This window comes from Salmo salar, chromosome ssa15 (genome assembly GCF_905237065.1).
Source record: "Salmo salar chromosome ssa15, Ssal_v3.1, whole genome shotgun sequence".
NCBI classification, from domain to species: domain Eukaryota; kingdom Metazoa; phylum Chordata; class Actinopteri; order Salmoniformes; family Salmonidae; genus Salmo; species Salmo salar.
Genome location: NC_059456.1, coordinates 79,471,163 through 79,488,881, shown reverse-complemented (window position 1 = coordinate 79,488,881; position 17,719 = coordinate 79,471,163). Strand labels below are relative to the sequence as shown.

General features: G+C 43.1%; 1 protein-coding gene across 11 annotated transcripts in view; it reads left to right on the top strand.

Moving 5' to 3' along the window:
* The window catches only part of kif1b (kinesin family member 1B), a 100,972-nt gene that overhangs the window by 20,817 nt on the left and 62,436 nt on the right, over positions 1-17,719 (top strand). For 7 of the 11 annotated variants that reach the window (XM_014145800.2, XM_014145797.2, XM_014145795.2 and 4 more), the window contains exons 3-12: positions 8,031-8,107; positions 8,433-8,612; positions 11,390-11,455; positions 12,038-12,216; positions 14,413-14,524; positions 14,937-15,014; positions 15,281-15,346; positions 15,495-15,512; positions 16,895-16,970; positions 17,447-17,525. In XM_014145800.2, the coding sequence (XP_014001275.1) occupies positions 8,031-8,107; positions 8,433-8,612; positions 11,390-11,455; positions 12,038-12,216; positions 14,413-14,524; positions 14,937-15,014; positions 15,281-15,346; positions 15,495-15,512; positions 16,895-16,970; positions 17,447-17,525 (931 nt within the window). The remainder of the gene's footprint in view (positions 1-8,030; positions 8,108-8,432; positions 8,613-11,389; positions 11,456-12,037; positions 12,217-14,412; positions 14,525-14,936; positions 15,015-15,280; positions 15,347-15,494; positions 15,513-16,894; positions 16,971-17,446; positions 17,526-17,719) is intronic. The other 4 variants (XM_014145804.2, XM_014145801.2, XM_045696144.1 and 1 more) reach the window with 1 other exon arrangement.

Sequence of the window (17,719 nt, the reverse complement as noted above, 5' to 3'; positions counted from 1 at the left end):
TACCTAATGTGTTGTGCAGGCTCTGTCGTCGACAGCAAGTACTGTATTCACTGCATTGTTCTCGTGTCTTCCTGTGTTTTTCTCTCTCCCCTCACCCAGTAAAAGGGAAAGTGATGTGAATGGCATGCAGAGTGGAAATGGAGAATTCTTCAGTGGGGGATTCAATGCCTCCCCCTAGAGTTGCAATAATTACTCTTAAGTATTTCAATAAAAAGCAACGCTATTAACATTTAATAGGATTATACAATGTTGTCGTATTGGGGATGTTTCGGTTCTCTCTTTACATGGTCTGAGCCAAAGTGTATGAGCAAAGAAATTCGATTTTGGTGGGACTGCAGATCTCAAGTTAAGGTAAACTCTTGGCCGCCTAGTTGTGAAAAAAATCCACCCCACTGGCAAAATGAAGACGATACAAAACAAAAGGCTATTGTGTCCTTATCCTGTTTGGACCAGACTTTAGCGGTGGTTGTTTCCTTAAAAGAAAGACAATAGCCTACAGGGTTTAAAAGGCTTGGTCCTAGTATGTGCTGTATCCAAGGCGCTAAATCAAATCCCACACATGGCTCGGTCTCTGTTTTGGAGAAGTTGTGAGTCCTCTGTTGTTGCTGCGACACGCTCAGCTGTTTGTCGAGAGCATACGGCTGTTGGTCAGACACTAGTTTGAGCCTGTGGAGTTGAGCTGTGTCCAGCGAGAACTCTACCACCTGTGCTAAGGCCCTGAGCGACAAGCAGACCATTGCCAAACCGAGAACGGCACGCTGAGTATGTCGGCGGCGGGCGAGTCAGAATGTGTCCTGTCCTATTCTGTTTCCTCTTTTAAGATGGAGGGATCAGTATCAGTGTTGCTCAGCCTCTGTTTTAAAACATGGACTCAGGGCTGTGACTTTTTACTGGGCCAATCATGGATAAACAGAAACCAAACAGTAACACACGTGTGCCGTTGACACAGTATTGTATGGTGGATATATTCACTGAAAAGTATTCAGGGATTGAACCGTTACCTTACTCTGTCCATATGCACACAGGCCCCAGGGAAACCATAAAAATTGCTCTGCCTCGTAGAAAGGAATGTATGGTAATTACAGTTCTCTATGGTTTATTATTTCAATGGATATCTGGGTCCTTTTTTAGGCGTTTTGCTTCAGTTTTGTTCTTAAATATGAGTTTATCTAGCGACCTTCGCTCCCTATAACACTGCGAGCACTGTCAGCGGCGCATTCACTAGTGGGTATTGATCGAGACCAGTAGAAGCTAGCAGGTCCTTGGAGGGTCATCCGAGAGGCAGACGCGTTCAGCCATTTTAGGCCCTGCCTCGCCTGCCTGGTAGTCTCAGGTGCCTCTCTATCACCATCTGGGGCTCAAAGAAATATAGAGCCCAATTTAGTTGTTGAGCATCCTGTCACAAAATGGCTGCCAGCATCACCAAGCTGGTTGTTTGTCTCACTCACACTAAATTGGAGCCCCCCTGCATCACATCAGGCAACCTATAGGTTCTGGAAGAGGAACTAATGACCCCCCCCCCCATTGCCTTTCATTGAACCAGGGCACTGAGTTGTGGGTATGTCCCAAATGGCACTCTATTCCCTATATAGTGCAGTACTGTTGACCAACGGTCCCTGGTCAAAAGTAGTTAACTATATAAGGAATAGGGTGCCATTTGGGAGGTACCCTGTGAAGTGCTTGGCCTCACTCATTCATTGTCACTCCAGCTGTGGTTTGTATGAACTAATGATCTTGATATAAAGAGGATGTTTTGGTGTGTACAGAGAGGAAGAGCCGACGCGAAAGAATCCACTCCCGTCAAAATCTGTCCACGCCAGAATACAGCGAGAAGCAGACCAAGTGGGGATTTTTTTGTATGGCGGTCTGTGAGAAAGTGTTGGCTTTAGTCAGCAGATTTGTATTGCTAATTTGCTAAGGCTTATTTGATCAAATGTACGTTTTGCAATGTTTAAGTTGTGACTAATGTACTGATATAAGTGGACGCACATGGCAACTTTGAGGAAAATATTTTATATTGGTGTTGTCTGTTCCCACCTGATCTCACATCCTCCCGCCTACCTTTCTGCCTTTGTGACAACGACTCCTGTTATGGCAGTGTGTGTCCCATCCAAATTGTCATGGCTCATTTCCTGTGAGTGTGCCTGAAGGACCCGAGTTCATGCAAAAGGTGCCATGGTATGTGCCTGATCTATAAGTCCATTTAGACTCCTTTCCATTTCACAAAAATCATGTTTTCATGGCCCAGTGTGAAGGAGAATTTAGCAAGTGAAACATGCAGTACTTTCATTAAAATTGTAATGTATTTTATCTTCATATTTTGAAAGACCCTGTTTAGTTATTGTTTTTTAAACGCATAGCCTATGGCTCAGAGCCAGTATTGTTTCAGATTAGGAGTGCTGATCTAGGATCAGACCCCGATCTGAAAGGCAAAACTGGTTCTAGATCAGGACTCCTACATTTTATTTGTCACATGCTTCGTAAACAACAGGTGTAGACTAATAGTGAAATTAGGGATGCACAATATAGCGGTGAACATATCGCAATCAGCCGATATTAGCTAACAATGCCAACATCCGTATCGACCTGATGTCAAGTTTAATGCCGACGTAATAACGCCAGGTAAAATGTTGCGCTACGCGTGCAACACAGCATTCTTAACCTAGCCCACACAATGTCTGCTGTGTGGATCGAGCACTCAACAAGTCGAGCAATCATTTGAAATAGCTAAGAAAATTTCAGCGAGACAAGCTTTAGCTTGGTACCTAGGTAGCACCAATACAACTAGCCTGAAAACAATGACCTGTAGAAACTGCAGTCATGTTCATTATTCTTAGCAATGATTTAGGAATCCTTGTGAGTAACTATTAGCTATGTTGCCACTTGTTTTCCTATTGAAATTGAACTTCAGTTCATGAAAATAAATAGCTAGCCAGCTGCTTAACTCTGTTGCCCAAAGCTAACGTTATAAGCAGCCAGCTAGCTTCATCTGGTTAACGCGGTCCGGTTGAGCCTCACTATGTGTTGTGAAGCTAGCCACAATAAGGATTCTGCACGAGTGGAATTTGCGGTTTGCCTTCAAAATAAAAGTATGGCATTGACAGTGATGCAAATGAATACAAATCGTAGAATTATGCAATACTTTTATTTTAAAGTCTAACCGCTAAGTCCACTATTGTGGCTAATCCTTATTGTGGCTAGCTTCGCATAGATGGGTCCAACCACCATTAATCAAATAAGAACTGTCTTATAAATTAGGGTTATTTTAGATGACACCTAGCTATATAGTTAGCTAGCTACCTATAGCTACTGAAACAGATTATGTCGTTATTTGACACGTCAAATAGTGTTATTTGTCATTTTTGACCCGCAAAGACCCAAACGGCGTTCCATAGATATCCTGGTTGAGAATGAAACGACTGAACAAATGAATAACGAAACAGCAAGTAAGTGAAAGAAATAGGTTTTGATAATGTTTTACTGGTAATGGGGACATGTGTAAATGCCAACAAAATAACTTTTTGGTCAGTGTGGTGTGTAACCTATATTTAACTAGGCAGCCAGTTAAGAACAAACACTAATTTACAATGACGGCCCGGACGACACTGGGCCAATATTGTGCGCAGCCCTATTGAACTCCCAATCACTGCCGGATTTGATACAGCCTGGATTCGAACCGGGGACTGTAGTGACGCCTCTTGCACTGAGATGCGGTGCCTTAGACCGCTTTGTCCGTGTGTGTGTTAACTATTTAACTGTACTAGAATGCTTAAAGGGCCGCAAAAAATGTTTATCGGTTATCAGTATAATTTTGGGGGGGCAAGGAAAATATCGGTATCGGCCAAAAATGTAATATCGGTGCATCACTAACTGAAATGCTTACTTACGGGTCCTTTTCCAACAATGCAGAGTTAAAGATCAAGTAAAAATAGGAACAGTGACACGAGGAATAAATGCACAGTAAATGACAATAACGACTAAAAATAACATGGTTATCTACAGGGAGTACCAGTTCCGAGTCGATGTGCAGGGATACGAGGTAATTGAGGTAGCTATGTACATGTAGGTAGGGGTAAAGTGCCTAGGCAACAGGATAGATAATAGACTGAGCTGTAGCAGCAGTGTATGTGGTGAGTGTGAAAGATGCTTTATGAATATGGGCCCCGATATTAAGTAGCTTAATGTTGTACTTACAAATCCTAACACTTTCACCGTGTGCCTTTTACGTGTTTAGCCAACTATAATGGATTGGAATGCTGAATATACCTCTGTGGGAAAATAATTGCATTTTATTGTCCATAAACCTGGATTTACTCTCAAGATAACTTTTTCGCAGAAGGCAAATTGGAATGTTGAGAAGGGGAGAATGAGAGAGAAAAAACACTGTGCAGCAATGTGCAGCATCCTCCTGTGCCGTGTCAGCAGGGTTGTCATGGCAACCAGAATCCAGTCCCGTACCTGTTGCCATGGTTGAGATGGGCAGAGACGGTGATGACGTCGTTCATTAGACAGAAGGACATGTCTCCCATTTTAAATTCAGGATTTGATTCAGTGCAGTATTTTGCAAAAAAAAGCTACCTGTGGGAGCCTATATTTTCCCTTCTCTAGGATGTGCGTATTGATGAATATACCGGATATTGCTTATTTTTTTTCTCCACTCTATCTTCTAAAAGCCAAAGATTTCCTATAACACACACACAACTCGCACACACTGCACGGCGTGATTGATAATCCAACAATGAGACCAAAGGGCAGGGTAGGTGAGTCATAGTGCATTACATGGAGCATTCTCCCTTTCACGCACAGTATGCCCCCTGTCTTATTAACTATGGTTCAGGAGCTGCAGGATATCCAGGTCAAACACTCTCTCCTTTGGACATGTGACGATGACCACTTTGTGTTGTTGATGAGAGTAGTGAGGGGTTCATCAGGAGTAGTTGAGAAGTGTGGATCATTATTTCAATGTTTTTCTCCAAATAAAGAGTCCCTGTATCCTGCTGCCAGCTTCACATGGATGATGTCACCTTAGCCCCACCCCTAAAGGAAAGCGCATACAGTGAAGAATTATGATTTCAAGTTACATGTGTATCGTTGTGGTCGCTCGCCAGAACTGGAGAAGCCTTATAGGCTACCTCTGCGTCTATATTGATGAGTACTTTCTGACAGTTGAAACAGTCAACAGGTTCCCATCTCAGTCTGCTTGTGAAGTTGTTCCTCTTCCAACAGACTTGTCTCCCTCCCTTTTTTTCTTTTTTGATATCCTGGCCCTATTAGAGTGACGCATGGCTAAGGCCAGATGGATATGAGGGAGCTATGTTCTACTGCGAGAGAGGGGCAGGGATGGGGAGAGGGAGGGAGTGGGCTGATGGGGAGAGGGAGGGAGTGGGCTGAGGCGCTGTGGCAGGGTGCGTCGTGATCATGAATCGCCTCCAAAGGAATAAAAGAACATGTGTTCCCTCCTCTAATGCAGGCTGTAGTGAGTGAGCCATCTTCCTCACTGATGCGGAAGGTCAGCCAGGCCTATCTTAGCCACAGATTCTGTGGGTTGCTTTCCAGGACACAGATTAAGCCTAGTCCAGGACTAAGAAGCATGCTCACTTGCTAAGTGGAGAGTCCCATTGAAAGTCCTTTTTAGTCCAAGATGAGGTATATAATCTGTCTGGGATACTGGTCTAGTGTGTCTGTCCCAGTGATGGCTCCCCACAATAATACCCAACTTTCCTCATCTCTTCTCCTTGACTGCCAACTGGAATAGAATTTATTGACGTGCACGCAGACGGGTGTAATAAAACTAAAAGGGACGAAGCCCTCAGCCTTTTGACCTGTTGGCGTGGCGCCCTGTGCCCCAGTAAGGCAACATGCTGTACGCTAGACCAGGAACAGATGTGAGCATTGGCTAGCCTTGGCTAGCGCTTGTCACTGTCCTCATGCCCGAACCTGGAGCTGGGAGCCTCTCCTGGCCCAGACTCATCATCTGTGTCCCAAATGGCACCATATTCCCTATGAGCCCCAGTCAAAAGTAGTGCACTACAAAGGGAATAGGGTACCATTTGGGATTCAGCCATCATCAGCCTGTTATTACTGCTGAGTGGGCGGTGTGGCATTGGAACAGAGCGGAGGCAGTCCCCCTCATTAATAGCCCATGTGGATTGTTCCAGGAAAGGGGTAATAAGGGGTGTCTGTAACGTAAATCCTGTACATTTCAATGTCCACCCCCTGGGCTCCGGTTTCCCATTGGACATGGGTCAAAGGTGAGATCGGGCTTAATTTAGCCCCCTCGCCTCGGTGCCCAAAAAGGAAGGGGACCTGTGACTAGATGATTAGCGAGGATAGAATTAAACTCTTACCTGAGCAATTTTAGTACGGCCCTTAAGAGTCTAATATAGGCTACGCAGGCCTAAATTGAGCAAGGTATGCTCGTTGACTATGCAAAGTTGATGGAGTTCGCCTCTCTCTCTTCTGAGGAGACACTGACATTCTGTCACCATGTGACATGATATGCAATCTCCTTCCTCCTCCATATCACTGCATTATTGATCAGTGCACCGCCATCTTCTCCACACACACACACACACACTGAGCACACACACTGAACACACATACTACAGGGGATTTCTCAGTGTGCAGAGGCCTCTTAAGTACCCTCGGCTGAAGTACCCAGCTTTAATTGGCCCATTGACTTTGAATGCCATAGCCCTAACACTGGACCTCATTACTGTATTCTAACAACGACTGGGCTCTGGTCAAAAGTAGTGCACTATATAGGGAGTAGGGTGCTATTTGGATCACAAACTGTCTTTGGAATGATGTGATCCTTCAATATAGTTAGCTGGGTTTTTCCCCCAGTCATCTGGGCTGCTGGCGTCAGTTGCTGTTGCCACTCTGTTTGGTTCGTTGCTAGGCTCCGAGCACACTCGTCACATTAGTCAGTATCCATTTTTCCATTTGCCCTGCCCTCCTCTCCCCTGCCCTGCCCTCCCCTCCCTGACCCACCACTTGGACAACGGAGGTATGCGTTTGTCTGGTTAGCCTCAGCTAAGTCCCCTGGATTGGCACGAAGTCCGGCCAACTTGCGCACAATCTGTCAAGGGGACTTCAAGCAACAACCGGGTCGCTAATATCTTCAAATATCCCCTACAGTATATTCCTCTGGGACTCCCCACTCTACTCTACTCCCCTCCCCTCCGCAAGGGGCTTAGCTTTCTGTTGGTGTGGAATGCTTGGATATCGGTACTGGTGGGACTAGGAGTGCTTCCCAAATGGCACCCTATTCCCTACATAGTGCACTACTTTTCACCAGACACCTATGGTGCCTGGTCAAAAGCAGTGGACTATGTAGGGAATAGGATGTAATTTGTGAGGCAGCCTAGCAGGCGTGTTTGACATGCCAGCTAGGGTGGGCAGAGGAGAAATGTTGTCATCATTGTCATACCGTATACATTGACACGTCAGGTGACGGATTAGCGAAACACATTGCTAGCTTTGCTGTGATGTGTAGAGACAGAGCATGTTACTGTATTGCCATTCCCACTGTATGCAAACATGTTTTAGTATCTGCACTGATTCATTAACAGGAACTTTACAGATGCATGATCTCTCAACCACAAGGAAATAGGCAAATATAGTTGCACATGTCTTGCAGTAGATATCTACCATGTTTTAATTTGATATTTGCAGATATCTCATTTGGATTATTTGAAGGTGTTATTTTGTAAAGGGGTAAAGATTTTATTACAGAAATGCTAGTATTTTGTGTCTATTACATACTTTATAATATACATTTCCTGCTTGTATATCTCTGAGTGTAGACAGTATTTATTCTAAGGCAACAAAAATGCATTAATTTTACAAATACAGTAAACTCCAAATAGTTGAAATAGCCCAAACCCTCAATCGCGCATACAATATTTTGCAATACTTTGCAGTTGAAGTTAAAATACAATAAATTGGAAGTGGTCAAACTTATCACACTCTTACACAGTAAATGTTATCAGCCTTGTGATGTAATGTGTTTGTCTCCTCCCCAACAGTTATATCCAACCCCAAGAACCCAAAGGACCCAGCAAAGTCCTTCAGCTTTGACCACTCCTACTGGTCCCACACTACGGTGAGTTTGCTTTCCTCTTGCCTTTGTGCTGCTTTTATCCTAAATGGCCTCCAAGATGGCTGCCAAATTGAAACATTGCCTAAGCCGAACGGCATACTGTTGAATTGAAACACACCATGAACTGTACTGTAGTTCGACATAAACATACATTTAAGTGTGGTCCTCAGTTGGTAGAGCATGGCACTTGCAACACCAAGGGTTGTGGGTTTTATTCCTGCTGTGGCAACCCAAATGAATTTTTTTTTGTGTATGCATGACTATATGTCCCTTTAGATGAAAGTGTCTGCTTAAGGACATATATTATGTTTATTTTTCTCTCTTACAGCCAGAGGACCCCACCTTTGCCTCACAGAGCCTTGTGTACAATGACCTTGGCAAGGAGATGCTGCAGCATGCCTTTGATGGCTACAACGTCTGCATCTTTGCCTATGGCCAGACCGGAGCTGGCAAGTCCTACACCATGATGGGCAGGCAGGAGGAAGGACAGGAGGGAATCATTCCCCTGGTATGCTCCTCTCACCTCAATCCATCCTCCTTAGCTCACTTGAATAACTGTGCAAAGTTCAATGTTCCAATAACATTTTCACTTGAGCACAGTTGCCTCCGTGATCACAGAGTACCATTGTGGGAGCCATAGAACAGATTCAAGAAATGTCTAAAACAAATTACATTTATTCTGTTATGTGTTCTTCAGCGGAGATCAGTGGTTCCCAAACTTTTTATAGTCCCGTACCCCTTCAAACATTCAACTTCCAGCTGCGTACCCCCTCTAGCACCAGGGTCAGCGCACTCTCAAATGTTGTTTTTTGCCATCATTGTAAGCCTGTCACACACACACTATACAATACATTTATTAAACATAAGAATGAGTATTTTTGTCACAACCCAGCTCGTGGGAAGTGACAAAGAGCTCTTATAGGACCAGTGCACAAATAATAATAATCAATAATCCTTTTCTTTATTTAGCTTTCTTACATAAAATCTTATTTGTTCATCAAAAATGTTGAATAACTCACCACAGGTTAATGAGAAGGGTGTGCTTGAAAGGGTGCACATAACTCTGCAATGTTGGGTTGTATTGGAAAGAGTCTGTCTTAAATCATTTTCCATTTTAGTTTTCATGCTAGTGAGAGCCGAGAATCCACTCTCACATAGGTATGTGGTTGCAAAGGGCATCAGTGTCTTAACAGCGCAATTTGCCAAGGCAGGATACTCTGAGCGCAGCCTAATCCAAAAATCTGTCAGTGGCTTCTGATTTAAATTACATTTTCACAGAACTGCTTGTTGCAATTTCGATGAGGCTCTCTTGATCAGATATCGGTAAGTGGACTGGAGGCAGGGCATGAAAGGGATAACAAACAGTTGTTTGTGTCGTCTGTTTCTGGAAAGTACCTGCGTAATTGTGCACCCAGCTCACTCAGGTGGTTCGCTATATGACATTTGACATTGTCCGTCTGCTTGAGTTAATTTGCACACAAAGAAAATCATACAATGATGGAAAGACCTGCGTGTTGTCCTTGTTAACGCAGACAGAAAAGAGCTCCAACTTCTTAATCATAGCCCCAATTTTGTCCCGCACATTGAATATAGTTGCGGAGAGTCCCTGTAATCCTAGATTCAGATCATTCAGGCGAGAAAAAACATCACCCAGATCGCCAGTCGTGTGAGAAACTCGTCATAATGCAAGCGGTCAGACAAGTGAAAATGATGGTCAGTAAAGAGAACTTTAAGCTCGTCTCTCAATTAAAAAAAAAAAAAGAAGTGTCAACACTTTTATCACGGGGCAACGTGTTACATGGTCGCTGCCCATATCATTGCACAATGCAGAAAATACAGGAGAGTTCAGGGGCCTTGCTTTAACAAAGTTAACCATCTTTACTGTAGTGTCCAAAAGTTTTTCAAGCTGTCAGGCATTCCCTTGGCAGCAAGAGCCTCTCGGTAGATGCTGCAGTGTACCCAAGTGGCGTCGGGAGCAACTGCTGGCACGCGCGTTACCACTCCACTATGTCTCCCTGTCATAGCATTTGCGCCATCAGTACAGATACCATTAAATGGACTTTGGTGGTCAAGATGTGATGTCATAAAGCTGTCCAAACACTTCAAAAATATCCTCTCATCTTGTCCTGCTTTTCAGTGGCTTGTTGAAAAGGATGTCTTCCTTAATTGACCCCCCATAAACGTAACGGACATATACCAGGAGCTGTGCCAGGTCCACCACATCTGTTGACTCATCCAGCTGTAACGCATAGAATTCACTGGCTTGTATGCGAAGCAGTAATTGTTTCTAAACATCTCCTGCCATGTCACTGATGTGTCGTGAAACAGTGTTGTTTGATGAAGGCATTGTCTGTATAGTTTGAGCCTTTTCCCCCAGCATTGTCCCAGCCATATCCACGGCAGCAGGAAGAATTAAGTACTCCACAATAGTATGGGGCTTGCCTGACCTAGCCACTCGGTAGCTCACCATGTAAGACACTTCTAGCCCCTTCTTATTAATGGTATCTGCTGCTTTTATACATATCTTACTACTTGAAAGTCGTCTTTATTCTCACTCAAACACCCGTGGCTTATTTTTCAAATTGTCATGTTTCGGTTCTAAATGTCTGCGCAAGAGTGAAGGTTTCCCGCGAGAGAGTAACGGTTAATGTGATTGGATGTTAATTATTTGACTAGGCTACCTGTATTTGACATTGTGTTGTTATTTTGCTGAGCACTAGATGGTTTAATTTTATTTTTGGCAGTGAAGTGAGGCTACTCAGGCGAGGAAACTAAACTCACCCAAATGTATAGCCCCGTTTGAAAATATTAAATGTACTGTTTGAAAATGTGAAGGATATAAAAAGGTGACTCACCCCCGACAACATTGCGTACCCCAGTTTGGGAATACCTGGCCTAGATCATGTCCATAGTTATGCTCATATCCTTAGTTATACGAGAACGCGCAAGGCTCAATAGTATTGTCCCATTTTATTTCAACCATATTTGGAAGTTTCATGCTGACCATTCACATTGATTGGATACCTGAGTATTAAATTCCGCCCATCCCAAAGAGATTGGAAGTGCTTTGGCTCACAAACAAGCAACCGTTTCTCTCATTGCCAACCTCTTGTATGCATTCCACCTCTCTGCCGGCAGCACTTACTGCATTAAGATATTTCTCCCCTGGTTTTGGCATCTAACATTCAAACTATTTGTGTTATCTATCGATCTGCATCTCCTCTCTCTTCCTCTCTTTTAAATGCTCCTAAATGGCAATAACACATTTCTTCCTCTGCCTCTTAGCTCTGTGAAGAACTATTTGAGAAAATCAATGACAACAACAAAGACGAGATCTCGTTCTCAGTGGAGGTGAGTCCCAGACAGCAGTAGGGGCTAAATCCCCCCGAAAACTCTTTCTTTTTTTCCTTCCACCCTTACCTCAGCCCCTCCCCACTCCTCTTTCTGATATAAGCCTACCCTCCCAAATTGTAGCCCTGCAGTGACTACCTTGTTCTTATATCCAGAGCAACCTCAAAGTATAGTGGTTTCCCTAGCAATGCTTTACTAGCAGCGCATATTAGCTCAATCTTCCGTGTACTCAATGCTTAAGCAAATTCAAGTCTTTGAAATGGAACACCAAGTGATCCATATTGAGCATATACTGTGACTTCTGCATTACAAAAAGTAGCATTCCAACACTATAAATGGCATTACTACTGATTGAAAACCCTCTTCTTGACTGTCATGTAGGTGTATGGTAAAGTTGCCAATAGACGTTGATCTGGGGTGAGTTTAGTATTAGGATTGGGGGAGGGGGAGTTGATCCTGGATCTGTACGTAGTGGAAACTTCATCCCGTAGCATTGCTGTATGTTTCTGATGTCAAGGCTTCACTGTAGCTTTAGTCGGCCATGGCCAATAGATACTCATACTGTAATGCAATCACTTCTAGGTCAGCTACATGGAGATCTACTGCGAGCGGGTGCGGGACTTGCTCAACCCGAAGAACAAAGGGAACCTCCGTGTGCGAGAGCACCCCCTGCTGGGGCCCTACGTGGAGGACTTGTCCAAGCTGGCCGTCACCTCCTACAACGACATCAACGACCTCATGGACGCCGGCAACAAGGCCAGGTCAGCGTCAAGACGAGACCTACCCAGGGGCTTTGTCCCAAATGGCACCCTATTCCCTATGTAGTGCACTACTTTTGACCAGAACCCAGGGCTCTGATCAAAAGTAGGCCCTGAATAGGGTGTAATTTGGGATGCACAGAGGAGTGCGTGGGGACGGAGGTGGTTGGACATAAATGCACACAAATGATCATATAATTTAAGAATCAAATAAGAAACAGTTCTTAAATGGATTTGCTTGAAAAGTCATGCTTTTCAGTGAGTTGTTTATCCAGATTTTATCCTGTTTTAAGCTGAGTAGTAGTTGTTGAGTCTATGTGGTTGATTGGATTGTTGTTAAAGCAGTAGCTTGGTCACTGTTCCCAAGCTCTCAGGCAGGTATCTCTTCTTTTGGGACTGTGTGTGTTTGTGTGTGTGTGTGTGTACATGTACACATGCCTACCTTGCTGCGCATGCGTGTGTGTCACGGGAGTGTGCGTTCTCGTGTGGAAGAGTGAACCCTGCTTTAATCTTCTGCTGTTGACTCGGAGAGCTTATGTCTGGAATGTGGGTTGTAAAGCCCATATCTCCTTAGTGTATATCCCACATGTTTGTTAGGGTTGGGTGGTATCCAGATTTTCATATCATCATACCGTTCTTCTCTCATCCTGTGATTTACAGTATTACCGGCTTAGTACACAAGGGGGCGCCAAAAAAACGCTAAAAATCCCATTGGGCATCTATCATCAGAATGCTAGCAAAATTAGCACAGGTAATAGTGAATTCAATGGAGGCTGCTAGCTAGATTTGCTAACAAGCGCAAAAGACAAATAAATTGCGAAGATGGGCAATCCAGCTCATAAAGTTAAACGTGTGTGTGGGAGCTACCGTATATGTTTTGAGTTTGGACATTTACAAGGGAATGTGAACGAGAGACATTATGCAAATGAACAAAGTTTTGACCCATTATTTGTCTGAAGAAAGAACAGTACTGGCTATGGAGCTGCATGTGTACAAGCTGTGTCTGTGTGGAGTCTGGAGTCGTTAGTGCAACGGGCCTGCCTGCTCTGCTTGGAGAAGAGGGGGAGAGGAGAATGAAGAGGAGAAAAACACAAGGAAATCAAGATTGCAGTGGCAGCTGTACAGATTTCTCAAACATGGCAGAAAGCTAGCACTATATTCTGCTCGGCATTAGACTAATTTTATGCTTCAGTTGCACTTCTCCACTCAGATTGGATTTCACGAACGGGCATTCTATCAGCAGACAGCGCTCTGACTGTGTAGCTACTTTTTCTGGTACTTTTCGGTTTAGCCTACTTTTCACGGGTAAAGTGCAAGATTAACTTTAAGCCAAACATTAGAAAGAATGTAGCCATCTACATTTCCTATGATACTCTTTTGGAATATGATGGCCATGCATTGTTTTTGCAAAAAAGACCTTGCTTTTTAATTATACGCTCATTTATTTGTTTAGCTGCCAACCAATAGCGTTCAACTTCTGTTGTCATCTGATGAAAATTAAGGTATTTTCTGCCGAATGTGTTGCACAAATGTGTTTTCTGTGAATGCAAACTTTAGTACACCTCTGATCACTCTATTGAAGCAAAAAAACCACTGACTTTCAATATAAAACGCGTCAATACACAGCTGGACTCACCTGCTCCTGCTTTCTCTGGTTGTGCTATTTACAAACGCTTAACTGGCTCAACTGTTCTGGGGAACTACGGTAAGTTTCATGAAGAACGTAATCTGCTTTATCTCCTAATAAGTTGACTGCAGTTATTTACTTAAAAAGTAGCTACAAATATTAACATATATTGAAAAACGTCATTGTTTCGACGGTATTCAAAAACCATCCCGTGGTCGTTTCCAAATACCCGATATACGGTATACCGCCTAAGCCGTGTGTGTGTGTTAACAGCTTTAAAGCTTGGTATGGTATTGAAAATGTCTTAACCAGGGATTTACTTAAATACTGTATTAATGATGTTTTGGATATTTTATTGTAATTATGGGAAATGCAGAAGTACTGAATGTATTGTACGAAAGTCTTTCCTTGAATAACAATACTCTGAACACTCAATACAGGACGAAATACGTGCCCATATAAGTCTTACATCAACATTCAAACCATTTCAATATACTTTTTAGATAGCAATACGATGGGTTTCACATCTTTCCATTTGGTGTGATTCAACTAATGTGTCAACTGTGTTACAGGACGGTGGCAGCCACCAACATGAACGAGACCAGCAGCAGGTCCCACGCCGTCTTCACCATCGTCTTCACGCAGAGGAAGTACGACAGTGAGACAGACCTCTCCACAGAAAAGGTGAGAGGAATGGGATCCCAATTTGACCTCTCCACATTTCCTGTGATTATGATGGACATACAAAGGAGCCACTGTCAGTATACACACAATGTCTATTGTAGTGTGATACTATCAGACTTCTGTGTAGAAGTCGCTCTTCCATTGACTTGACAAAAGTATATGTTTAGGTATTAATTGGTTTAGAATTGCAACTGTTTTGGTTATTAATATTATATTAGTGTATGCAGTTTGTTATGAACTAGTTGTATTGGGTAAACTATTTAGCTATACCTGCAATTTCCATGATTAGGATATTATTTTTCTTACGGTTTATTTTGAATGTAATTAAAGAAAATAATAATGTGAGGCAATTGATGGATTTTGTGTGTGAGTGTTAGTCCTAAACTAATTGTTCCCATCTAACCCGTTCCAGGTCAGCAAAATCAGTCTGGTGGACTTGGCAGGCAGTGAGCGAGCTGACTCTACTGGAGCCAAAGGCACCAGGCTAAAGGTAGGACCCTTGTAGCTCAGTTGGTAGAGAATGGCGCTTGCAACATCAGACTTGTGAATTCGATCCCCGCTGGGGCCACCCATATAAAAACATGTATGCATGTGTGACTCTAAGTCGCATTGGATGAAAGCATCTGCTAAATGACATTATTGTTATTATGGATGTAGGCCACTCTTCAGCAACATACCACAAATACACCAAGTAGCTATGTATTTCTTTAAGGGTCTAATTAAATTGATATTTGCTATGTGGCTTGTCTTTATTAGGAGGGAGCCAACATCAACAAATCTCTGACCACATTAGGGAAGGTCATCTCTGCCCTGGCTGAGGTGGTGAGTACCGTCTATCTCTCTCTCTCTCCTTCCTCTATCTCCCCCTCCCTCCCTCGCTCTCCCTCTGTCATCCTCTTCCTCACGAGGAAGGCATGTTGTAACTTGGTCTGCTCTTCTGCTCTTCCCCTGGTGTTACTTGCATACCCAGGATTACACTACCAGCAAGGTAAACCCTGTGTGTTGAGTCATTTCAAACCACTGATCCATCCAAAAAGAGACGGGTTATGGCAATATTTTGTCTGTGCTAAGGTGTAATTTTGTCACCCGACCATTTTTCTCCATTGACTCATCACCTTAATTTTATCTGCAATGGACCCAGACTATCTGCATGGAGCCCATCTTGCACTGATTCTATGCCCACTCGCAAGACTATGAATACACACTCACACACACTATACTGACACTCACACAAAACCCACACACTTTCATATACACGCGCCACACACGCATACCGACACAACACAAACACACATATGCACACATGTACTTTCACACTCATCATATGCTGCTGCTTCTCTTTTCTTCATTTTACTCTAATTATACACTGAGTGTACAAAACATTAGGAACACCTTCCTAATATTGAGTTGCACCCCCCTTTCGCTCTCAGAACCGCCTCAATTCTAAATCAATTCATCGGGGAATGGGACTCTACAAGCTGCCGAAAGAATTCCACAGAAATGCTGGCCAATGTTGACACACATGCTTCCCACAGTTGTCAAGTTGACTTGATGTCTTTTGGGTGATGGACCATTCTTGATACACATGGAAAACTGTTGAGCGTGAAAAACCCAGCAGCGTTACATTTCTTGACACAAGCCGGTGTACCTGGCACCTACTACCATACCCCGTTCAAAGGCACCTAAATATTTTGTCTTGCCCAATCACCCTCTGAATGGCACACATACACAATCCATGTCTCAATTGTCTCGAGGCTTAAAAATCCTTCTTTATTCTGTTTCCTCACCTTCATCTACACTGATTGAAGTGACATCAATAAGGGATCATAGCTTTCACCTGGATTCACCTGGTCAGCCTGTCATGGAAAGAGCAGGTGTTCTTAATGTTTTGTACATTCGGTGTATACCCTGATGCCTAGACGCTTTACCCAGCCTTCATGTACATATCTACCTCGTACCCCTGCACAGTGGTCTGGTCCTGGTACTCCCTGTATATAAGCTCCATTCTTGTGTATTTTATTCCTCTTGTGTTACTATTTTTAGCTCTGTATATTGTTGTGAAGAGCTCGTAAGCAAGCATTTCACAGTAAAGTCTACACCCATTGAATTCAGCGCATCTGACGAATACTATTTTATTTTACTTTTTGGAGGAACCGACACATTTGCACTGGAACAAAATCATCAGAATTCAGGCCTCTTCCATCTTCACCACCGCTAATGCACTTAGTGTGAAGATGCTGCCATTTTACAGTAGACTCTCCCTTCAGCCTCTCCTCCCATCACTCTTTCCATCTTACATTGGGAAACTAACATCCATCCATCCATTTCTGTTTGTTCACCACCCTCTAACATTGGTTTTGTTTGACACAGAGCAAGAAGAAGAAGAAGACTGACTTTATCCCCTACAGAGACTCGGTTTTGACATGGCTGCTTAGGGAGAACCTAGGTAAGAATAGATAAATCATGCCAACTATGTAACTGCATTATATGAGAAATACATTCAGAATCTAGTGACCGTAATGTATGTAAACCATTAAGCGAATGGCATATCAAGATGAAAGTCAAGATGAAAACCTGTGTTATACTATAACATGATGAAGAAATACTACTCTTTTTTTTTTTTAGACTGCAAACTGTATTTCAACATAGGTAGACAATTAGAAGTTTCATTGGGCATATTTGTGTGTGTAGATCCAAAATGCACATTCACCTGTCATTGGGAGAGCATTTCCAATGTATCAGCTCAGTCTAAGAAAAAACTGTATAGCAATGAGTATCCATACAATAACACTGTAGAGTTAAGCTTTTTTGATGTTTTCACGGGAATGACCTTGTATGCACCTTGTCATGTAAATTATTTTGTTCGTGATTTGTAACAAGGGAATTCATTTGTTCCAATCTCTTTTTCTCTCACTCACTCAGGTGGAAACTCCAGAACAGCCATGGTAGCCGCCCTCAGTCCTGCAGATATCAACTATGATGAAACCCTCAGCACACTACGGTAGGGCTCACTTCTTTTAAACAACACAAAATGCGATATTACTGTAAAATGTTACTGTATTGTTTCATTGTGTTACTGTAATGCAGAGTGAGATTTGGTGGGGCTAAATACATTAGTAGTTATTATAATCATTGTCTTAAGTCAGATTTTTCAGGAGACAATTAAGTTGACTATCTGTAATGCATTGTGGGTAA